The 24,217-nt window shown below is 42.5% G+C and overlaps 2 protein-coding genes across 3 annotated transcripts in view; one reads left to right on the top strand and one right to left on the bottom strand.

Annotated features, from left to right (window-relative positions):
* Positions 1–21,784, top strand: part of AVEN (apoptosis and caspase activation inhibitor) — a 190,977-nt gene extending 169,193 nt beyond the window's left edge. Inside the window, exons 3-6 of the mRNA XM_029237023.1 lie at positions 11,635–11,705; positions 17,524–17,619; positions 20,445–20,805; positions 21,622–21,784. Of these exons, the coding sequence (XP_029092856.1) occupies positions 11,635–11,705; positions 17,524–17,619; positions 20,445–20,805; positions 21,622–21,737 (644 nt within the window). The 3' untranslated portion in view covers positions 21,738–21,784. The remainder of the gene's footprint in view (positions 1–11,634; positions 11,706–17,523; positions 17,620–20,444; positions 20,806–21,621) is intronic.
* Positions 21,785–22,259: 475 nt separating this feature from the next.
* The window catches only part of RYR3 (ryanodine receptor 3), a 563,985-nt gene continuing 562,027 nt past the window's right edge, over positions 22,260–24,217 (bottom strand). For both annotated transcript variants that reach the window (XM_029237020.1, XM_029237021.1), the window contains 2 exons: positions 24,130–24,181; positions 22,260–23,252 (listed from right to left, as the gene is read on the bottom strand). In XM_029237020.1, the coding sequence (XP_029092853.1) occupies positions 23,157–23,252; positions 24,130–24,181 (148 nt within the window). In that variant the 3' untranslated portion in view covers positions 22,260–23,156. The remainder of the gene's footprint in view (positions 23,253–24,129; positions 24,182–24,217) is intronic.

Genomic DNA, 24,217 nt, shown 5'->3' with positions numbered 1-24,217 from the left:
AAAAAAAAAAAAAAAAAAAAAAAAAAGAATGTGACCCAGCCTTCAATTCACTCTCTTCTTACCTCTTCACCCCCTTCTCTTCACTCTCTTCTTGCCTCTTCATCCTTCACTGTGCTCGAGTCATACTGGCTTGCCTTCTGCTCCTCCAATGGCCAAACTTCCTTCTGTCTTGAGGCCTCTGCTCATGAGTTTCCTCTGGGGAGATGTTGCCTTACCAGACTCATTGCAGGCGTACTCGAAAGCTAGAATTAAGAGTTTTAAAAAAGAAAAGCAAGGATCTGGGACATGAAGAAGTTAATCAAAACTAACTTTAGTAGGTTTTATGTTGCCTACATGAGTTGACCTCAAAAAAAGTACATTGACTAATGGTCTCCTGTCTTCAGTTTGGGTATTACTCGTGCTTGCTGGAGCTGCCCAGTTGGAGATTTTATAAAGAATACTGTGCTTGTGGGCAGTAAATTCTTACGTGATTTAAAAAAAAACTTTATGGAATCTTACGAATGAGAGTAGAAGTAGGAGAGAGAAAAGGCCAGTCAGTAGCTAAAGGTATGTATATGAATTTGGATTTTATACTAAGAAGATGTGAATTAGTATCAGAAAGATAATTTCAATGAACTGAGCTAACATATAGTAAGAAAATAATGAGACAAATCAAAGAGAATAGGTAAGACTTCTTAATCCCTTAATATATGAGTCTCTGGCATACATTTAGCCAGTAAACAGCAAATTGAAAGCAACCTCATATTCCTGATAGAAAGGGCTTCAGGCATTTTCTCTCACAAACCCCACAGTATTTTCTGAGGACATGCTTTGAGCCGTATGCTTCATCATGGGATTAGTGTTTGGGGATTTTAATTATTAACATTCACCTTGATGGAATACTTTTAATTGCAAGAAGAAAACTTGGGCAGATTAAGGTAGAAAATACCATGTTTGAGAGATGTAAGTGGTAATAGGGATAAATTGACTTTCAAAAAAGTACTCAGTATAGGAAAGAAAATGGAATTGTAAGGAGGAATGGATGGTGGGCCAGGAAATTCAGGGAAAGTTTGGCTCCACTGTGGGACCCAAGTTACTGAGAGTTTTGCAGTGACCTTTGGAGAATGTCGTTGTCCTAGTGGGACTGTGCTTTTTCTGTCCTGCACTGAAGTGTGTGCGAGTGTGTGTTTGAATCTGCATGGCATCCTACTGATACAGGCTGTTTTCCAGATAATGACGATTTGGCATTGATCTGATTTTTCTTTCTCACTTACTCCCTCTGGAATTGAATCGTGTGCCCTTGCAAGATTGCTCATGGGACTAAAGGGCAGTCTGCTCCTTAAGGTGTTAGACCTGGAACCTCAGATGATATGTATGATGGTTCCGTCAGCTGCAGTAACCGACAAAGTCAACATGTGGGGTGTCAGGTAGGTTATAAATAAAAAACAAGCTGTTAGGTGGACTAAACACTTTTTGAGGAAATATACACCATGAGTGTTGAGGATTCATCTTTATATTATTTATTCGGCCTTGTCTAAAAATCTGCTGTCGTCTTGGAGCTCTGTGCCAGGGTTTGATGTTGGCCTTGTTTCTGAAAACCATCGATCCGAGAAATTTTACTAGATTGTCTGCTGTAGTACAGGGTTAACACAGAAGATTTGCCAACTATTTTGGGGAAAACAAGTTAGATTCTAAATTCCAGAATGTCAGCATCTTGCTTCACTCATAAAGCCTAGAACCCTTCTGTGGTACCCGAGTATATTTGGCTTTTCCTTCAACATAATCCATGCAGATGGGGAAGCACTTTTTAGGGGTATTGGGAAGATAGGCACATCCTATTATGCTCAATGTGGATATTTGATGCTCAGGGGCCTTTGGGGCTGCACACCTGGTGAGAAAGCTAATTATAGGTCACTGTTTAGCAGGAGAGAATTTTCTTACCTCTCATGTTCTTTTGGCTCAACCTAACTTTTTAAATTCATCATGGCTTGTATGATCTTCCTCACAAAGACCAAAATGTTAGCTGTTGCTTTGTTTTAGGGTAAATATTGAAGTGCTTGACATCTGCATCTAGAAAGGCTCATCCGTAGAAGCTAGAAAGTGGGGGGTAGTAAGGACTTTGTATACCCTGTAGGCTGAACTGTAGATTGTCTCTGGATTGATCTGTGTCAGCCTATGGACTTAGGATCTACCTGGACCTTCCAAATATGCCATGTCCCATAGATGAGCTAGAGAAATTCAGAGAGAAGAAAGGGTATGTTTCATTTTCTATAGCAGCCATGGTGTTGACCATTGAGACATAGTGTCTTTCTATGAAGATTGTGAACCTGTCAACCTATAAAGTTGTGATTTCCCGTAGACATGGTGTCCTGGTTAAGGGCATATTCTAAGGGCTGTGGAGGATTTAAAGGAAGGTGATCATGATAAAGAAGAGCCAGGAAAATGGAGCTTAACATGAAGTACTCATCCAGAAACAGTGCTACGTTCCTCTTGCTTTCTAGAGCTGGTTTCCGAAAGGACGCACCACAACGGTCTGGGCCAGTTTTATAAGGAAAAGATCCAAATACCTAGGACAGATGTCAGTTATGGGAATTGCCACTCCCAAATCATTGGAACTGGGTATTTTTAGGCTTGGGCACATTTTCCATCTTTCGTACTCACTCTTTGTATACATCTGATCTGTATTGTTGAAACCAAAAGTCTTTGCAGGTTTCTTTGCCCAGATAAAGATTGTTCCTTGTCATCCCACCTGAACTTCCACTGAAGAGCTTTGTGGTTAAGTTCTTTTATTTGGCTGGAAGCTCTTTTTTGTTGATGCGGCTGAAGGAGTAAGCCTAAAATTCAAAGCTGTCTTATTTATGACTCAGGTGTAAGTTTTTTGATAGTATGTTGGTATTTTGGAATTCTAGCAAGTTTAGTGTCCACTTTGTCACTGATCCTGAGACTTGTGTTAGACTAGTTTTGAGAAATTAGGCAGAGTGAGAATCCTGGGTATCATCCACACAGCGACAGTTGGTGTATCGCCTTTATTTCTCTGACGCTATCCCTATTAGAATACTTAGAGGGCTATAAAAACACTCTTATTTTTTAAAAGTACTTATTTAAAGGAATCCCTGAAACGATTCCTTTCCTAAAATGAGGAATTCTTTGTTTTTGGATTTTCAAATCTTCAGACATTGTCAGCATGTCAAATAGTAGTAGTAGTATATCAGATGTCATAAAATATTTATTGAGTATCTGTATTGTCCTAGGGAACTCAGATGGCTGAGAAGCCTAGTGGAAATAGTGGAAAGAGCTTTGTTAGTTATAGGTATAATAATGAATGTTAGGAGCCAAGAGGTCTTGGTGTCCAGCCATTAACTGGCTGGTCAGGCCATTGAGTCTGTCCTGACCTGAGGCTCTTTACTGTTCTATAAAGTGAGGGTTAGAATGAATGACATCTGGTGTTCCATCTTTTGAGATCTATGGATGTTTTGTCTTCAAGGGATTCTGAGATGGTCTCTGCCCTTAAGAAGTTTCAGCTTTGTTTCTAGAGTTCCTTACTTCTGTTTGGCTCAGTTCCAAAAATAACATGTGTTTGTTGTTTACAAAGGAAAATTCAACTGGAAAATGTATTATGCAGAAAGGAAGTCTCCTTCAATCCCGCCCTCTGAAAGAGAATCATTCTTAAAATAGCTATCTAATGATCTCCACTTATTTCTATGCATATATTAATATTTCTGTGATATATACACAACATATGTGTATATTATAGTATGTGCATTGGTGTGTGTGTGTATATATGTGTGTGTGTATATATATATCTTATTCATACTGTATTAAAACTTGATTTTTTTCATGTAACAGTTGAGATAATGGGCATCTTTCCATTTGTCAGTACATATAAAACTACATTTTTTAAAAAATTTAGGTATAGTTGATATATAACATTATTTTCATGTGTACAATATCATGATTCAACATTTGTATATATTGCAAAATGATCACCACGTTAAGTCTAGTTAACATCCATCACCATACATAGTTACAATTTTATTTTTCTTGTGATGAGAACTTTTTTATTTAATAAAGCACACATCTTTTTAAAAAAAATTTTGTTTATTTGTTTTTATTTTTGGCTGTGTTGGGTCTTCGTTGCTGTGCGCGGGCTTTCTCTAGTTGGGGTGAGTGGGGGCTACTCTTCGTTGTGCTACAGGGCTCTCTTCGTTGCGCTAATAGGGCTACTCTTTGTTGCGCTACGTGGGCTTCTCATTGCGGTGGCTTCTCTTGTTGCGGAGCACGGGCTCTAGGCGTGCGGGCTTCAGTAGTTGTGGCGTGTGGGCTCAGTAGTTGTGGAGTGCAGGCTCAGTAGTTGTGGCGCACAGGCTTAGTTGCTCCACGGCATGTGGGATCTTCCCGGGCCAGGGATCAAACCTGTGTCCCCTGCATTGGCAGGTGGATTCTTAACCACTGTGCCACCAGGGTAGCCCAAGAACTTTTAAGATCTACTCTCAGCAAGTTTCAGTTATGCAGTACAGTATTATTAACTATAGTCACCATACTGTACATTACATAAACTATTGTATTTTTAAAATGATCTCATAGAATGTTAGTAATTCACTATTGGAGGCAGATTAAATATACATTTTGGCCAGAATGTCAAGTGTTGAATCATATTCAGCTGAAGCTAAAGCTAAATATCTCTGTCATAGAATGGATGTGCTGGAATACATGGAAAAAAATCTGAAATTTCAGCAAAACTATTGAAATATTATTATAAAAGTTATTAGTGGCCGGATTTACTTTTGACAATATACAGGCATTCTCATTGCTCACCACTGTCTGCTGTTAGATTGTTCCTGCAGTCACTGTACCATCCTACACATTCGTGATACTAAATAGATGGCAGCTTGGCTGAGGTGGGTAGAAGAGCACAATACTCTTTGGCTAGTTCTGCCGGAATAGTCGAGGGTAATGGTGCCCCTCGCAATTAAACTTGTCCTCTCTAAGAGTAACTGGTTAAAGACTGGGTAATAGGCTAGGTGAAGACTTATCTCCTCATTAACTGCTAGACTTGGAGATTTGTTTGATGATCATGAGTTTCATTGAAGGAGTCCCCCAAATTGAAGCATTGTGCACTGCTTTTTTTTTCCCATATTCTTTTCCATTATGGTGTATTACAATATGTTGAATATAGTTCCCTGCGCTATGCAATAGGACCTTGTTGTTTATTTTATATATAATAGTTTGTATCTGCTAATCCCAAACTCCTAATTTATCCTCCCTCAGCCTTTCCTCTTTGGTAACCACAAGTCTGTTCGCTATGTCTGAGTCTGTTTCTGTTTTGTAAATAAGTTTATTTGTATCAATTTTTTAAGAGTCCACATATAAGTGATATCATATGGTATTTGTCTTTCTCTGTCTGACTTACTTCACTTAGTATGATCATCTCTAGGTCCATCCATGTTGCTGCAAATGACATTATTTCATTCTTTTTTATGGCTGAGTAATATTCCATTGTGTGTGTGTGTGTGTGTGTGTGTGTGTGTGTGTGTGTGTGTGTACACACACACACCACATCTTCTTTATCCATTTATCTGTCAATGGACATTTAGGTTGCTTCCATGTCTTGGCTATTGTACATAGTGCTGCTGTGAACATTGAGGTGTATGTATCTTTTTGAATTAGAGTTTCCTCCAGTTGTATGCCGAGGGGTGGGACTACTGGATCATATGGCAATTCTACTTTTAGTTTTGTAAGGAACCTCCATACTGTTCTCCATAGTGGCTGTACCAAGTTACATTCCCACCAACAACAGTGTAGGAGGGTTCCCTTTTCTCCACACCCTCTCCAGCATTTATTATTTGTAGACTTTTAAATCATGGCCAGTCTGACTGGTGTCAGGTGATATCTCATTGTAGTTTTGACTTGCATTTCTCTAATAATTAGCGATGTTGAACATCTCTTCATGTGCATTGTGCACTGCTCGAAACATTCTTTCTGATTATTTTCAGAAGCATGCTTAAGATCACATATATCTAACTTTCTGATATTTTTGCTGCTTTATACAATTAGTTGATTGAAAAAAATCCATCATTAATTTTGGCTCCAGAAATGTGGCAGTAGAGCAATGTTGTTGACTTTCAAGATATACAGAATTGTTTCAGTATCTCCTGTATCTCAGCTTTCACTGCGTGTACACCAACTTCAGCTTTGTTGGAATAGAATGACATGGGACTTTTTATTATGTAGGAAAAATGTGAACTCTCCAGGTACATCAGTTTTGTTCAAATCCTCCCCCCCTTTTTTAAAGCAGATTCTAATGAATAAATTACTTCTTAATAAATAATCATTGGATTTAGCAGGCCTGCTATTTTTGTATTCTTATCTGCAAAGTAGAATATTATGGGATTTTGTTGTTGTTGTTCAAGCAGCCTATGTAATAGGTACTAGCTCTTCTCCATCTTGTTTGAGGATATGGTATAAGTACACAGCAAGGCAGTTCCACAGCCTCTTATACATCATGAAATTAGTCTTTGGCTGAAGGAGGAGGAGGAAAGTGTTATACTCCTTTTATGCTTTCTGGTTCTGTTCATTACACTGTGCTGTAATTACTTGCTGAACACACAGCTGGTGAGTGTGACCAAAACTTTGAATGCTTATGACTTGCAAGACACATTTCACCATGTTTGTTCCATTGTCAACAGTAGTTGGCTTTCCCTGTTCTTCACTGGGTTCCATTCTATACTTCTTCATTCTGATTCATTCTGTTAGTGTGAGAGACAGGAACTCTCTCAGCCAGAGAATAAAGCAGGAGCAGAATTGAATGCATTGTGAATGCACCACACTGTCTTATTTAATGGAAGTCTCCAATTGTTCCTGCACGTCCAAATGTCTGATGTACAAGATACAGGAGTAGCATGTTTACTAATACCACCATTGTTCTGTACATGTCTCAGTATAAGAAGAGAATTTTGGTAACATGTTTTCCAGAAGTACTCTTGATTCTAGGAGTCATAATTTTGACAAGTCTGGACACACTTTCATCTTCAATGAGAGGATTAGAGAGGTTGGCTTTCTTTAATAGTCATTTGACCAGCTTATTTTTCAAAATTAGCCTCTGTGTACTTTATTAAGATTTTTAAATTGTGTTGTTTTGGAGTTTGACTACTATAAACAAAATGTGCTTAAAGTACCTTATTTTTCTCAAACATTTTCTTCTTTTCTTTGAATTTTTTATGTGAATACTTTATTTTGTATCAATCAAGAATGACTTCATGGTCAGAAAGAGAAAGACAGTTACCATATGATATCACTTACGTGGAATCTAAAATATGATACAGATGAATTCATTTATAAAACGGAAACATTCACAGACATAGAAAACAAACTTATGGGGACTTCCCTGGTGGCACAGTGGATAAGAATCTGCCTGCCAATGCAGGGGACACAGGTTTGATCCCTGGTCTGGGAAGATCCCACATGCTGCGGATCAGCTAAGCCTGTGCGCCACAAATACTGAGCCTGTGCTCTAGAGCCCGCGAGCCACAACTACTGAGCCCACGTGCCTAGAGCCCGTGCTCTGCCACAAGAAAAGCCACCGCAATGAGAAGCCTGTGCACCACAACGAAGAGTAGCCCCCGCTGGCTGCAACTAGAGAAGGCGCGTGCACAGAAATGAAGACCCAGCACAGCCAAAAATAAATAAATTTATAAAAACCAACAAACAAAAAGAAAACAAACTCATGGTTACCAAAGGGCAAGGGGGTGGGGGAGGGATAAATTAGGAGTTTGGGACTAGCAGATACAAACAATGATATATACAAAATAGATAAACAACAAGGTCCTGCTGTATAGCACAGGGAACTATATTCAATATCCTGTAATAAACCATAATGGAAAAGGAAAAAAAAAATGACTTCACGGATGTCATTGTGATTGTATAGTTTTTCCTATTTTTGAAAATTTTACATTGCAAATCATAAGATCTGGGTCTGATAACTGGATTTTTTTCTATTGTCTCTTTTTAAAAAAATTTTTATTTTATATTGGACTATAGTTGATTTACAATGTTGTGTTATTTTCAGATGTACAGGAAAGTGATTCACTTATACATACATATATATATATCCTTTTTCAAATTCTTTTCCCATTTAGGTTATTACAGAATATTGAGCAGAGTTCCCTGTGCTATATAGTAGGTCCTTGTTAGTTATCTATTTTTAATATACTAGTGTTTATATGTCAATCCCAAACTCCCAGTTTATCCCTCCCCCCAACCCTCGACCCTTTGGTAACCATAAGTTTGTTTTCTAAGTCTGTGAGTCTGTTTCTGTTTTGTAAATAAGTTCATTTGTATCATTTTTTTTTAGATTCTGCATATAAGCAATATCATATAATATTTGTCTTTCTCTGACTTCACTTAGTATGATAATCTCTAGGTCTATCCATGTTGCTGCAAATGGCATATTTCATTCTTTTTAATGGCTGAGTAATATTCCATTGTATATATGTACTACATCTTCTTTATCCATTCATCTGTCACTGGACCTTAGGGCCTCCATGTCTTGGCTGTTGTAAACAGCGCTGCAGTGAACATTGGGGTGCATGTATCTTTTTGAATTATGGTTTTCTCTGGATATATGCCCAGGAGTGGGATTGCTGGATCATATGGCAACTCTATTTTTAGTTTTTTTTTTAATTAATTTTTATTGGAGTATAGTTGCTTTACAATGTTATGTTAATTTCTACTGTAGGGAAAAGTGAATCAGCTATACATATACGTATATCCCCTCTTTTTTGGATTTCCTTCCCATTTAGATCACCACAGAGCATTGAGTAGAGTTCCCTGAGCTATACGGTAGATTCTCATTAGTTATCTATTTTATACACAGTATCAATAGTGTATATACATCAATCCCAATCTCCCAGTTCATCCCACCCCCACTCTTGATATCCATGTTTGTTCTCTAAGTCTGTGTCTCTGTTTCTGCTTTGCAAATAAGATCATTTATACCATTTTTCTAGATTCCACATACATGCGTTAATATACGATATTTATTTTTCTTTCTGACTTCGCTCTGTATGACAGTCTCTAGGCACATCCACCTCTCTACAAATGACCTAGTTTTGTTCCTTTTTATGGCTATTATTCCATTGTACATATGTGCCACATCTTCTCTATCCATTCCTCTGTTGATGGACATTTAGGTTACTTCCATGTCCTGGCTATTGTAAATAGTGCTGCAATGAACATTGGGGCACCATGTGTCTTTTTTTTTTTTTTTTTTTTTTTTGTGATACGTGGGCCTCTCACTGTTGTGGCCTCTCCCGTTGCGGAGCACAGGCTCCGGACGCGCAGGCTTAGCGGCCATGGCTCACGGGCCCAGCTGCTCCTTGGCACGTGGGATCTTCCCCGACCGGGGCACGAACCCGTGACCCCTGCATCGGCAGGCGGACTCCCAACCACTGCGCCACCAGGGAAGCCCGCTATGTGTCTTTTTGAATTATGGTTTTCTCTGGGTATATGCCCGGTAGTGGGATTGCTGGGTTATATGGTAATTCTATTCTTAGATTTTTAAGGAACCTCCATACTGTTCTCTGTAGTGGCTGCACCAAGTTACGTTCCCACCAACAGGGTGGGAGGGTTTCCTTTTCTCCACACCCTCTCCAGCATTTATTGTTTATAGACATTTTGATGATGGCCATTCTGACTGGTATGAGGTGATATCTCATTGTAGTTTTGATTTGCATTTCTCTAATAATTAGCAATGTTGAGCGTCTTTTCATGTGCTTTTTGGCCATCTGTATGTCTTCTTTGGAGAAATGTCTATTTAGGTCTTCTGTCCATTTTTTGATTGGGTTTTGTTTGTTTGTTTTCCCCTCTCTCTTAGTTTTCTGTCATCTTGGTCTCATCTCCTGATACACCTGAATTTTGGATACTGTGTATAAAATATAGTAGAGATAATTCTAGGTTATTGATAATGTCATTTTCCTCCAAAAAGGATTAACTTTTGCTTCTTTTAGTCAGAATCAGAGATTGAGCTGATTCACTGCTTTGCCTCAGACTTTGTAAAGCTGTCCTATTCCTCCTTGATCCTTACTTCCTTTCTTATTCTCACCCCTTTTCCTGTTTTCCTACTAGGTGGTTTTGTTCTGGTTGATTTGCAAAAGCTCTCTTTGTATGTAAGAGACAGGCTCTTTGCCTATATGTGCTACAAATGTTTATCACCAGCAAATATGGTTTGTCTAACTGCTACATTTTAGGATTTTTTAAAAGGTTTTTTGTAGCCTTTCTATTGTCCTTTTAAAATGTTAATATTGCACAAATATTTATAAACTACCCACATATAATCACAATACACTTATACATCCACGTGCACAGACAAGACATTATTAATTATATTACTCAGGTTCTTTATATCATAATTTTTGAGGGATCAAGGTTGATTTGCCAATGACTAATGGTAGTGATTTTACCCTTTCTCATGATAAAGAGTGATGTTCTTGGTCTTTTTTACCTAGAATTTGATCTTGTCAAGTGTTAAAATGTTATGATCCATGTGTTTTGGAAGTGCTGGGGGTATGGTGTAGATTCTGATTTTGTCTTTGTCTCTTTAATTCAGGATTCTTCAGTTCTTTTCCCCCTCTTTTAAGTTAGAAGTAAAGAATGGATTCTATGGTTAAATAACCTGAGAGATATCATAGGAGGAGAAAGTGGGCCTGTACCTGAGTCTTAAAGTATAAATAGGATATGAATGGGTAGAAGTGTGTGGGCCTTCCCGACAAGGGAGAAGGATTAAAAAAGAAATGAGGATAGGGTAGAAAATGAAGTATGTTCAGAATGTGAAAAGAGGCTCTCGGGGGCAGGAAGTCAAGAAATAGGAAGCAAATGTGGGTTAATGAGGTAGGATCACATTCTGGAGGATCCTGAAAGCTAGGTGGAAAAGTAATTCTTTATAAATTGGCTATTCTTAATGCAAATAACCAGATGAGTACATATTTACAAAATAAGCTTTGTGTCAAAGCTCGCTGTACGGAATCGTCCGTCAAGCTTGTTTGTCTTGATTCATTTTCCTTTATTCCAAGAGCTCAGAGCAGTGCACCATGATTCACATTAACTAATCTAATGCACATTCTTTGAGTTTTATTTTGTATCTGACATTCTAACCAGGTGATTTTTAGAGTGATGGTTCAGATTGGTAACCTCGCCTCAAAGAGATATTTTAAGTCTGTCATATTGTGGATCAGTTGAGAACTGCTTTCCTTCAGTTCTGTTTTTCTCCTTCCTTTTCTGCTTATGCCCACCCCCAACATCATAAATGTAAGTTTCCTTGCATATATTAAGCAGATGAGATGAAAATATGCTAAATATGGGGAGATGGCCATGTTTGCAGGCCTGGACTGTTCAGTTGTCTCTCAAGAAGCATGTAGGATGGTGGCTTATTGAGAGTTGAATGAAGCAGTGAATACAGTTGCCAGTAGTATTTTCAAGTACCCACTATGCACAGGTGATGTGGAAAGATGCGGAAGCCAGGACCTTCTATTCAATGATATCACTGAGTTTGGGATGGTCAGCTCTTCAGAAACAGCACTTTTACTCCCAAAGGGAAATTGAGAGAACTGAATGTTTTCCTTTTAGCTTTGACATAAAATTGTATGTTTTTTCTATTCCCAGGGGACTCCTTCTCACAGTTCCGGTTTGCCGAGGAGAAAGAGTGGGATAGTGAAGCTTCCTGCCCCAAACAGGTAAGGTGAAGCTCTGTCTGGAATGTGGATTGGCTCTTCTCAAGGCTGGAGACCAGCACCTTTCACATTGTTGTTGCGATGGAGACTTCACATAGAGGAGAGTCTAGTCATTCATGTACAGTTCAGCCTCAGTGACCTAAATTGCTCAGAAAGTTTTCAGGGAGCTTAAATTATACAAGCTCTTGGAGCCAGAGTTGACCTTTATACCTGGGCATCTATGTGAACTACTTATATAGCTCATATATGACTATAGTTCATATAGACTGGGTTGTAGGGCTGAAAGTTTATAGTCACGATTTTGAGTGGATTTCTTTGCCATTTGGCCTTCCTTCTTTTCCCTTTCTGTGAAAATTCATCTTAGGCTTGAGAATTAATTTATTTCTCCCACACTGTTTTTGGTGTTAGGTAAGAAAATCCTTAACTTTATAGTTTTAAATAACTCTTCTTCTATAATTAGGAGAATAAAGCTATAAAATAAGAACAAGTATCATAGAAGTCTTTCAGTGAATCCATAGCACCCACACACTTTATTTGCTTTGTATTGCTGCCATATTTTCCTCCCAAGGAGTTTTGATGATTCTCCAGGCAGGATTTCACTGAACCTTTCCGTACGAGAGACGACAGGTATTCTCACCCTTTTTAAAATGCACAGAGGATGAGTAAGTGCTGGCGTGGCATTTGCTTTCGACTCCGGGGCTGGAGCATACTATCTGATACAGTGATCAGACAGCCTGCCCACAGCTTCAGACAGGAGACCGGGCAGCAGACCTGACGGATAAAGGGCGGGACCTTCCTCCCCATTCCGCTGTCAGCTCAGTACGCACACAGTAGGTGGCTCACACCCCCAGGTGGGCTGGCTTCACGTTCAGTTGTTTGGGACGGACATTGACCTAAAGACAGAGGGGAGGGAAGTGACTTGTAAAATGACTTCCTGTTCCTGTACAAAGAGTATGTTTTATAATATAGAAAAATTTGGGAATTAAAAATATTTGTTTTTGCTTGGGTCTGTTGGGGCATGTACCTGAGTATGGTTTAGAATTCTAGCACAAGTTGTAAACAGACGAACACAGATCATGGAGGAATTCAGTGAAAGCCAAACAACTCCCATTTCAACTCCTTTGCACCATGTTGGCTATCAGAGAACATTTTGTTACCCTGAGAGTTTCAGATAATTCTAAGGTTCTTTATTTATCAAAACACATGTTCTTTATTAGATATTTTATTAGATGTAGCTTATTGGAAGATGAATGAGACAGAGACCATGCTGGTTCATCGCCCTAGGCCCCTTACCTTAGCACAGTGGCTGACACATACTAGATGGATGGTAAATATTTACATGATAAATGAAAAAGAATGCAACATAAATTAAGTGGTATAATAAATGAGTGAACATAATACTGTGGGAGAAAGCTGCTTTGGGCTGGAAGTGATTGAGAGTAGGAGCATGGGATAAAGATCATTTGAATGGGCCTTGGTGGATGAGTATGTTCTGGTAGGTTCTGTCTGGTGAACAACAGGAGAATGATGAGATCTGAAAGACCAGGCTATGCCCAGAGTTGGGAGCATAGCTGGAGTGTAGCTGGAGTGTGGATTCTCAGAAGAGGCGGCTTCCAGGGTGGGTCTGGGCCACTTAGTACCAGTGGTTTGGTCTTCTTTTTTTTTTTTCTTTGCGGTACGCAGGCCTCTCACTGTTGTGGCCTCTCCCGTTGCAGAGCACAGGCTCCGGACGCGCAGGCTCAGTGGCCATGGCTCACGGACCCAGCCGCTCTGTGGCATGTGGGATCTTCCCGGACCGGGACACGAACCCGTGTCCCCTGCATCGGCAGGCGGACTCTCAACCACTGCGCCACCAGGGAAGCCCTGGTCTTCATTTTTATCTAGGGGCAGTTTAGCCTGTGGGTCAGAGCATAGACTTCAGAGACGCAAACCTGAGCGTAAATACTAGTTCTCATCTGGAAAATGGAACTAATAATAAAATGTAACTCAGAGTTGTCATGAGGATTATATTAGATTATAAATAAAAGTCTTTCTGTACAGTTCCTGACACAGAGGAAACACTCAAAATTAGCTCTTATTACTACTGTTACTTATTACTGTTTAGCAAGACAATGGAAATGGCTAGACTGGACCTCCGCAATATTGGGAAGGAGGGACTGAAGAGGTCAGAGGCTGGAGGCTGGGAGAGCAGGTAGGAGGATATTACGTTGGGTGAACTGGAGGGGACGTGGGCCGACAGCATGGGCCGTGAGAGGGAAGACGGTTCACTGGCAGATGGGACTGGAGGACGTGGTAGATTGCATCACGGGCCAGACGTGAGACGTGAGGACAAGAAAGATTCGCAGGGGCGCTAAGCTTCCCAGCACGCTGATGAGGTGAGGATTGATGGAGCGAGAGAAGGCAAGCTTGATTGTGAGCATCTTGAGTTGAGGTATTAGTAGGACGCACCCAAACTGAATTCATCACTTCGCCACCGGCACTGTTTAGTGTCCCACATCTCTCCTCACTCGGTTCTCTTTATTTTTGCTTACTTGAGAGAGAAAAAGAAGAGAAGAATCTGTCTATCTACCTGTCTATCTATCAGTTGTTCCTCATGTGCTCCTCTGTCCCCAGCACAGCCAGTGACATGAAGCAGTGAAGAGTTTGCCAGTGGGTCCTGGCGGAGGCCCCAAACGGCACCCTGATGGGAGAGGGCCCAGTGCTGTCCCTGTGACTTGCCTTCGTGTCTCTGTGGCTCACATGCAGGGTGAGGGGAAGGTGGCCTGGCAGTCAGGGTCCCTGCTTCAGCCGTGTTGGCCCCATTACCGCAGGGGAGTTGGTCCCTTCAGTCCATGAATGGCGTTTTCAGACCTGTCCTTTGGACAGTGTGGGGACATGTGAGGAGGGAATGGGTGGGAGGAGAACTGAGGGTGAAAAAAATAGGTCCATTATTTTTTGAAAATCATCTGAAGCTTTTTTTTTCATTCCATTTTTCAGTTGTGTTGACTAGTGACTTATTTAGTCAGTAGAGCTTCCTCGAGCAACCACTGAGCACTGGGTGGCACGCCGTGGTTCCTGAGTGCGTGGCTCTTAAGGGAACAGACACTCAGGCCCACCCCTGAGAGCGCAGTTCTGAATGAGGCCTGATGCTCTGTACATGGAAAGCGCCCCAGCTTTCTCTAAAGTGTCACTTGATCTGGGCACTTCCACTGTAAAGTGTCCCCGTGGTCCCTGAGTACCCAAATGAATGTGCACAGTGAGTGCTGTAGCTCTCGAGGAAGGTGCAATGGTCTGATCAGAGGCTGTAAGTGGAGTTTCTAGTAGGTTCGTTCCTCACCAAATGGTGTACCTTTACACAGACACTGAGACTCGGAGTCTGATTGGCTTCCTGGACAGGGAGGAACCTTCAGGAATAGATTCTCACCACCGAGTCTGTGCGCACACTGATGGCGGAGAAGTGGGGTTGGAGGGACTTTGTTCTAACAGTCACGGCTGGCCTCCTGCCCCCAGCCTCCGAGTCTGCAGGAGAGGAGGGGGCGCTGGGGTGGCCAGGCTGCGTGCTCCAACTGTGAGTGACTGTCAGCGTTGGCCAGGTGGATGTGGGGATGGGGCTCTCTGGGCAGAGATGACCCACCAGTTATTTACAACATGGAGCAAAAAAGCTAATTCATGGTGGTTATTCCAATTAAATCTATTTTCAAATTCACACTTTACTATTACAAGCAATTCACTTCAGCTCCCTTTATATCTAAGGCCTTCAGCTGTAGCCCTTTAGCGGACAAACTGGTGACAAAAAAGGGGAAGTCTTCTTACACGGTGGTGTTTGATGGTAGGTTCTAGGCTCTAGGACTGCTGCAGGGAGACGAGGAGAAATCACTGTGCTGGGCTGAAGTGTCTCGAGGTCCTCATGGAGGCGGTGCCCTATCACCTGGGCCTTGGATGGTGGGTGGGAATTGGAGACGTGGGGAAAGGAGACACTCCAGCAGCTGAAGGTCCATCACTTGGGACTCAGCACATAAGCACAGCCTGGCCATTCTCTGGATCTCACAGACTTTTCATTGTTAACGATATACCTTGTAGCCGTGTCACACATGATGCAAAAGTGGGGAGGAAGTTTGGGCACTTCTAGCTGGACCCCAGCACGTCTCAGCGGGCCTTCTCCAGAGAGCTGAGACAGCAGCATGTGAATGGTTGGCAGGCATCGTGGACGGAAAGTTCTTGCTCTTTTATAGGCTGAAAGCAGGGGGTCTATCCGGGTGACTTTGCAGACACCTTGGCAGTGGGAAGGGTGAGATTTCCAGTTTGTAATGTGGTGACTTACTCGTGGGATAAGCATTCAGGATCCCACTTTTCTAGTGGTTTGAGAGGTCTTCTCCACACTTCGAAACAAAGACTGGCCGTGCTGGTCTTGATCAAGCACTTGATGTGCTGAATGCAGGACTGAGGCAAGGCCTGCGCATGTAGTGCATTTCCCACTCTCCTGCTCCCTAAATACTCTGTGTTTTTAGATGTAAGTTCCTTTTTTTCCAGGGTGAGGGGCCACATCTGCTGCTGCCAACCTTGCTTACCTTAGAGCTAGCCATCTCCGGAAACTTTCAGAAGGGCAGTTGAAAAGCTGTATTGCTTCTTTTGACCCCTGTGTACTGCTGTTGTGAGGCTCAGGGGTTTGAGTGGGTCTGCATTTAGTGTTGGCGCTCTACTTGAGAGCACCAGGAATGACTCCCCACCTCCAGTCATTATAAACCCATCTACCCAAGGCATCCTTACAGTGGAAGAGAGATTAGACTCCATGACCCCTGGGTGTTGTTCTCTAACTTGAAATCAGTGATTGCAGCGTAAGTCATGGTTCTACCTGGGTCTGTGATAGTCCTTGGTAGACAAGGTGGTCCGTGGTATCTGCCTCTAATGTGGCAGCCACCTTTTAGTTTTTCCTTCTCTTGGGTGGCCGGGGCACCTAGAAACAGCCGTTAGGGGTCATGCGATAGCCTGGAACGTTTTCTCAGACATGGTCAAATTTGCGAGGGCATTGCCTGGATGGGATTTTGCGTCTGTGCACGGGAAGGGAGTTCAAGGGACTTATAGTGTTGGCCTCACACAAAGTGCTACCAGCTGGAGGGTAAGTTTCCATCCTCTGCTTTCTGGTTGGAAGAGAGAGAAGCGTATGCCTCGTGGGCTTCTTTGGCTGTGCCTGTCCTCCCCATCTGACTGCTGAGACAGCTCTGCCCTGCTCTCCTGAAGGCCAGCCATCTGAATCTGGGGGGAGATGTCCAGTTAGATTTCATTAAGTGCTTTGAATTTTTTTCAGTAATTCCAAGAGCATCCGCAGGTTCCAGGTTTCCGTGCAGCCTTGATGTGAGGTGATCACCACCCTGCTGCTGCTCTGGCAGCCTGAGCTGTGGCTCAGGAAGGTGCTTTTGGTTTTGCTTATCTTAATGCAGAGATGGTAGAAATTAGAACCATCTCAAGTGTGATTTATGATCTGATTACTCCCAGCTAAAAGTAACAGATGATTTATTTACAGTTACTACCTATCGTCTTGTGCTCTTTTATTTCTGAAAGGTCATATGAATCATCTTTTTTTTTTTTCTTTTTTTTTTTTGCGGCACGCGGGCCTCTCACCGTTGTGGCCTCTCCCGTTGCGGAGCACAGGCTCTGGACGCGCAGGCTCAGCGGCCACGGCTCACGGGCCCAGCCGCCCCGCGGCATGCGGAACCCTCCCGGACCGGGGCACGAACCCGTGTCCCCTGCATCGGCAGGCGGACTCTCAACCACTGCGCCACCAGGGAAGCCCCATATGTAATCATCTTGATCAATAATCTATCTTTTTTTTTTTTTTATATAGAATTCAGCATTTTATGTGGACTGTGAGTCATTGGTTCGAGCCCTTCAAGAACTGCCTCTCTCACTCCGACTCAATGTTGCTGCTGAATTGGTCCAGGTAAAAACCCTGACAGCATCCTGAGGCTGGTATGAATTAGGGCAGGAGAAGAAGAAGAATGAAAAATATCCCCCTGCAGGATGGTTCAGACTCAGCTTTTCCTTTCATCAAGCTGAGCGTTTTGTATCAGGTAGAATTTCATAAAGTTTTGAGGGAGAATGAAATACTTTTTAAAGGTTTTTTTTTTTTCATTTTGTATTTGAAACATTTTAAAGGATCAAATGTAATAGAATTGAATGAAATTTAAAAGTATAGAGTCTGCCTTGTATTGTACTCAAAATGTTTATGTGCCAGGCTTTGTGTTAGGCACTAAGGTTACCGTGGTGAACAGACAGGCATGGTTCCTGCCCTCATGGAGCTTAATCTATTGGGAAAGACGGGTATTGATCAAGTTATCAAATTATAAGTCCTGTGAAGGGGAAGGACAGTATGCTGTGAGAATATGTAATAGTGAACCTGATCGACTTTGGTGTGATTAGGAATGGCTTTCCTGAAGAAGTGACAGATAAGCCGAGATCCAAAGTATAAGAACATTTGAGTTGGGATTTAAAGAAGAGTGACCCAATCAGATCTGCATTAACAACTGTGCTAATAACAATAACAGTAACAAAGAACATTCTGGCTGCAGAATGGAGAGAGGACTCTATTGGGGTGTCTGTGGTTAGGGTAAATCTGCGCATGCACACCCATGCAAGAGTAGAGTGGATGAGGGGAGGCAAATTAGGAGGCCACTGCACAGTTCAGGTGAGTAATACTGTAGCTTGGACCAGGCTAATGATGGTAGAGATGGCAGGGAACTGGACTTTACCAAGAGGTGTATTACAAAAGTAAAATTAACAGGACTTGGTGAAATACTGGAAATGGAGAGGGAGCAGGGAAAGAATTTTCTAGGTTTTCCAGCCTGTGCAACTCAGTGGTAGCTAGTATTAGGAAGGGTGAGGCTTGGACATTATGGGTTTGTGTCTCTGAGATGTCAGGGTGAAAGTATTGGTCAGTTGGATATAGAAATTTATAGTTCAGAATCAAGGGTTGGAAATATAAATTTGGGAGATATCAGTTGTAAGGTAGCTGAGAGAGGAGCCATTGAATCGGCTAAGAGAGGAGGGGCCCAAGGGCTATACCAGAAGGAACTTTGAAATTGAATTGTGGCTAGATGGGATTTTGTTAAAAAGTGAAACCCTAGGCAGTACTAGTTGTCAATAGAATCCCAGCAACTAAGGTGATCAGTTTTGTTCTGCAGTTGAATGTGGTGCTAAGCCTGAGCATAGGCAGGTATGCTCAGTGGGTGTCCACCCAGTTGTCTCTGTGGCACTTATGTCAAATATAGGGCAGCAAGTAGAATTCAGGGCTGGAGGACACTTAGGGGCAGAGAAGTAGAGAGGATAGCATTTGCCCCTGATGGGGAATCACCCTGGGACCTCTTTAGGAGTGTTTTGGGGGTACTGGGGCTTGTCTTAGTGATGGGGTGAGCACTCCTCTTCCTCTGGCTGTCCAGAGATGGTCAAAGTCCTGACATACTTGGTTTGATCCCACACAATGAGGAGTGGTTAACAGAACACATCAGGGAAACACTGAGATGAAGGTGATGGGGGCCCCAGGATTGAGGAGAGAAACGGGAAGTGTTGTGAGCATTTGAAAGTGAAGGATGACGTTGTCAGAGGCAGGCCTCAGAGGAAAGATATAAAATAATTGTACTTTTGTAAATAGTAACTTTTAACCAGCTAGCCAGGTTTTCCCACTCCTCTCATGAGGTAGAGCGGTTATTCTCAACTGTGTTTGCATGTTAGACTCACCCGGGGAGTTAACAAAGACAATGCCAGCCAGCCAGTGCAGACCAGCTGAATGATTCCAGGATTAGAACAGGGGACCACATCCCATCTTCGCCCTGCACACTGACAGTGCTGGATGAATATTGAAGCTCCTGTGTAAAGCCACGCGGTCTTAAAAGCCCTGAGGAGCTATTAGCAAACTGGATCTGCTCAGGGTGCTTAAATGTACAAATAAGGGGACAACACCTCCAACAGCAGCTGACCCTCCTTCTGAACCTACCCACTGATGCCAGCCTGGTCACCACAGGCCTCCCTCCAGAACCGTGGTTCTCAGCCTTCCTCTACATTACAGTCACCTGGGGGGAGGGTTTAACTTTATTAAATTATAACGTATAGAGAAGTGCGTGCGTAAGTCTTTACACATGCAGATCAAGGATCAGAACGCCGCCGCCACCCAGAACCTCCCCCCACCCCCCGAGGCAGTACTTCCCTAAGACCACTATCCTGACTTCTCAGACTCAAGATTAGTTCTGCCTGTTGGGGGCGTTTTTACAAATGTAATCAAATGGAATGTTTTCTTCCCTGTCTGGCAATTTTTACTCAGATAACGTTACTAAGGGTCATCCTTTTCTCGGTGCGTTTGCTCCTTCATCTGCTGTGTTTGTGCATCTTACTACAGCGAACGGATCCGACTTGCTAATTACTTCTCCGTGACTTCTTACAAACGTTTGCCTCGTCGCAGGCTTAAGTATACATTCACAGAGACCTCCAGGACTGTCCTTTCTCAGGCTGGTGACAGGAGTGCACAGCCCTTTTGATTTCAGCTCTGAGCAGGTTGGCACATGGCTGAGGTGGGCACGGTAGGGAGGGCTCCCACACTTACCCCTGCAGCAGTAAGAGGGGTGCTGGCAGGACCTGGATGGAGACACTTTGTGACCTTCCCGTCTGAATTGAGTTTCCTACTCCACAAAGTCTGATGGCTTCCTTTGCTTTAATTTCTGCTTGAGCAAATATGGCAGGACTCACATTAACTCAGATACTGCGCTTCTCTTTCAGACTGCCCTTCCTTTAGAGCTTCCTCAGGTGAAACCAAAGAGAAATAACGATGGCAAGGGACTAGGGATGCAGTTAAAGGGGCCCTTGGGGCCTGGAGGAAAGGGGTCCATCTCTGAGCTGAAATCTGCTGCCGCTGGCTGCCCCATGTACCTGGGTAAAGACAGCCTAGGACCGGGCCCTTCCAAGGGTTCTCAGGACCCCGCTTCCCCACTGCAGTCGGCAGCAGACGATTTGGAAGAAGAACTAGATCTGCTGCTTAATTTAGATGCGTCTGTAAAAGAGAGAGGTGACATCTTAGCAGACCAGACAGCTCAGGACCTGGAATCTGAGAAAGATGAGGAGGTGGCCCAAGAAGAAACAGGTATGGTTTTCCTTTTATTCCCCATCCATCTTCTCGATTCTGGTGTTTTTCTGAGAATTAGCTTCACCTCTGTCACATCCCTACACATCTTCATCAGTGTCTGACATCGATCTGGCCTTGTCCACTGACATCTATTTCTGTGCTCACGTCTCTGCTTCCCCCTGAGCTGACCTTTCTGACAACATTGCTCTCACTCGATATACTGGGCTTCCAAAGCTGCTACCTGCCTGATTGCAATCTTAAACCCGGGGCTGCAAATTGAACTCGTGCTGTAAAAGGCATTTCGATACCCGTGGCCTCAGCTGTGCAGCAGCAGACCTTTTAATCGACTGTCTGAACAGGCCTGTTGATCAGTTCTTTGTGCTTCTTGCTTTGCTATTTCAATCTTGGTTGTTTTTTTTGTTTTGTTTTGTTTTTTAACAAAAGAAGACTTCCTCATTTGTGCATGTTCTGTTAGATGGCGGGCCATCTGACAGGGAGAGGCCTAGTGACTGCCCCGTCCATACACTGCATTCAGGACCCTTTAATGGCTTTCGTTTCCAGGAAACTAAGCTGTTAGTCTTTTAAAAAAAAAAACTAGTGAACTGTGAAATTCATCATCCAAATAAATAGAAGAGCAAATCTCTACTCCATTCATGAATTCGTTTAGGTATTACTGGATCTTCTTAGGGAGCAGGAAAATAATAGAACGTTTCCCCTTATCGTGAGCAAAGTCAGAATTTGGCCGATTTCCAGCATGGATCAAACCCCAGGGAAGCGTTAACCCTCGGTTCTGGCACTAACGTGAAGTTGTTAACGTTGCTTTTATTTTTTTAGAACCTGCAAAACCGTCTGCGTTGGAAGGAAAGAACGTGGCATCTGAGCAACCGAGTATATCCAGAAATGTTACTGAGGAAGAGCTTGAAGATTGGTTGGACAGCGTGATTTCCTAAACTCGATGAAAGAAAAAAAAAAAAGACAGAGAGAAAGAAAATGAAAAGTGCCTGAAGCCAATTTTGGTTGCCTTGTAAGGGAAGGCGGGCCCAAGGCTGTCCTTCCAGAACAGCTGGTTTACAAGCACAGCCCGAGCCCGTGTGGCCATCACGCTTAGCAGTAGACGCCTACCTCCCCCATGTTCCACAAATCCGAAATGAGACAGTAAGAGGCTCGCTGCATTTGTTCTCTGGCTTGGTCATTGAATAGATTTCTTAAGGGCAGGAGATGTTACGGCCCTTGTGTCCAGTTTCTTCCTCTCAATTTTTACAGCATAGCAGGTGCTGCTGATAAAGAGAGCTAAGCAACCAGGCATGCATTTGGCCACAATAAACAAACGCTGGTTTGTGGATTTTTTTTCTTCCTTTCTTTCTTGTGCGGGGAGCCGTGGGCTGTTTGTTAGTCTCCTGTCCCTTTTCCCAGCACCACAGGGTGGTTGTAAATCATCCAGAAAGGGTGCGTTCCAAGAGGCCAAACCATGAATTGGTGATTATGACTTTATTGCAGTGGGCACTTCATTTTATTTAAGGAGATTCACCTAAACAGAGCAGCTCCACTACTTACAAGGGAGGCCATAAAGCGTTACTCTATTTGGCATAAGATTGAGATTTTTTTCTGAGTTTTCAGTACAGTACATTTTTTCTCTAATAACAGCAGTTGACAAGCTGTTACTGGAAAAAAAAAAAATCATATGAATAACCTTTGAGTGCAGTTTCATAAAGTAAGACAGAAGATCCACACAACTAATTAATGGAACTGTCCGTCTCGAACATAAATGTAAAAAACTTGCATAGCTATATCTAAAGAGGTTTTGTAAGGCACTTACTCGATATTTCAGTGTCGACAAAGTGGCGGTTTGTTTGTTTGTTTCTATTTCTTTAACTGCTTAAAGCTTTTCAAGCTGATTCTGGATACATTCACTAGCAAGTACCATGGGAAAAATTAGACTGCAGTTTTAAAATGATTTTTTTTGTAGCTCAGACCATGAGTCACTAGTGGAGTACCATCATGTGGAATTCAAGTGTTTAAAATTCCAGGTATTATGCATGCCAAACTTCCTGCTTCTCTCGCCCTTCCCTCAGTGGTGCCATCCCAACGAACTAGTTAGAACTGAGAAACCTGAAGGCTTTCAACTAGAGCTTCCTTGAAGCTGTGCCGTACTCTTTTTTTCTTTCAACACTTTTGACAGGTTATCTCGCACAGTGTACGTCCATTAGATACAAAAAGCCAAATCAATTCCAAAATATCACAGATGTGTAACAAACACTTCCTTGTAAGGGAGGCATTTAGGAAATGTCACTTTTCAAATGTGTTGCAGAACTGTTAAGAGAAGGATTTTATTGACCGTCCAGAATGGTGGAGGCTTCTTTCATTCCCATTTATCCAAGCTGATCTTCGTACTGTTTCCGGAAGCAGTCACCAGCAGGGAAGAAATCCCAACACCTTTCTTGGTACATCTTCCAGACATAAGATTCCTGAAATAACGGGAACAAAGGAGACTTCTTTATAAACCACAGTAAGCTGGAACCCAATTTATTTTCCCTCTATATGTCTCCCTTTGGGAATACTGATGTGGATAAATATGAGGCCCAACTGGTACATTCTTTCTTGCACTGTTCCCAGCTCAGGCTGTTTTGGGAGCAAGAAGTTTCTCCCTTCTTTTCTCCCTTCCTCTGACCACCCCCCTACCAAAACAAACAAAAACCCCACAGTGAAACCAACTCGATGATCGCCACTAAAAATACTTAAAGATTTAGCAGAGGGTTGACTCCATGCCATTTGTAACTGGTAGAAGGCAGAATATACGAATCCAATGATGTCTGAATATTTGGTAAGCTACCTTTTCCTCCCCTATTCTCTATCTTTACACTTCTTTTTCATACTTAGTCACAGAATCCCTCTGACACATACTTTCACGCACCCTGTCACACCCACACCTCCGCATCCCTGTGTCACCCACACAGGAGGTCGTTATCTTTCTTAGGCTGTCGTCTCACCATTTTACTCCGACTCTCCTGCTCTTTGTTGGAGCCACCCACTCAGCTTTGCATTGTCTTTTTCTCTGTAACGTTCTCCCCACCTCCAGCTATTCTGCCCTGAAGCAGCAACTATAAGGATTTAGAAAATGTCAGTGTTTGCTGGGAAGGATAACCAAGGGGGCCTTTTGGAATAGATGGGAGTTGCCTTAGAATTTTGGCTTGTTAAGTCCCAAAGAGATGGTGGAACAATGCAGGAAGCAGTGGGAAAACGCACAGAAGAGACAAATGGGGGTCACCTCTCTATTTCAGATATCCTGTGCTCTACTGAGGCTTGACGTAGAAAGGGGAAGCTCTATCTTAAGGTGTTTCTCACCTGACCTGTGTGCTCTGTTTCATCTTTATTAATCAAATACATCAGGAAGAACCTGGAACGAGGAACAAAGGTTTAACAACTGAGAAAA

This window comes from Monodon monoceros, unplaced genomic scaffold, assembly GCF_005190385.1.
Source record: "Monodon monoceros isolate NGI ecotype Baffin Bay Population unplaced genomic scaffold, NGI_Narwhal_1 Super_Scaffold_21, whole genome shotgun sequence".
Classification (NCBI taxonomy): Eukaryota; Metazoa; Chordata; class Mammalia; order Artiodactyla; family Monodontidae; genus Monodon; species Monodon monoceros.
Note: the sequence above shows the minus strand (reverse complement) of the source record. Positions and strands in the feature narration are given on the sequence as shown.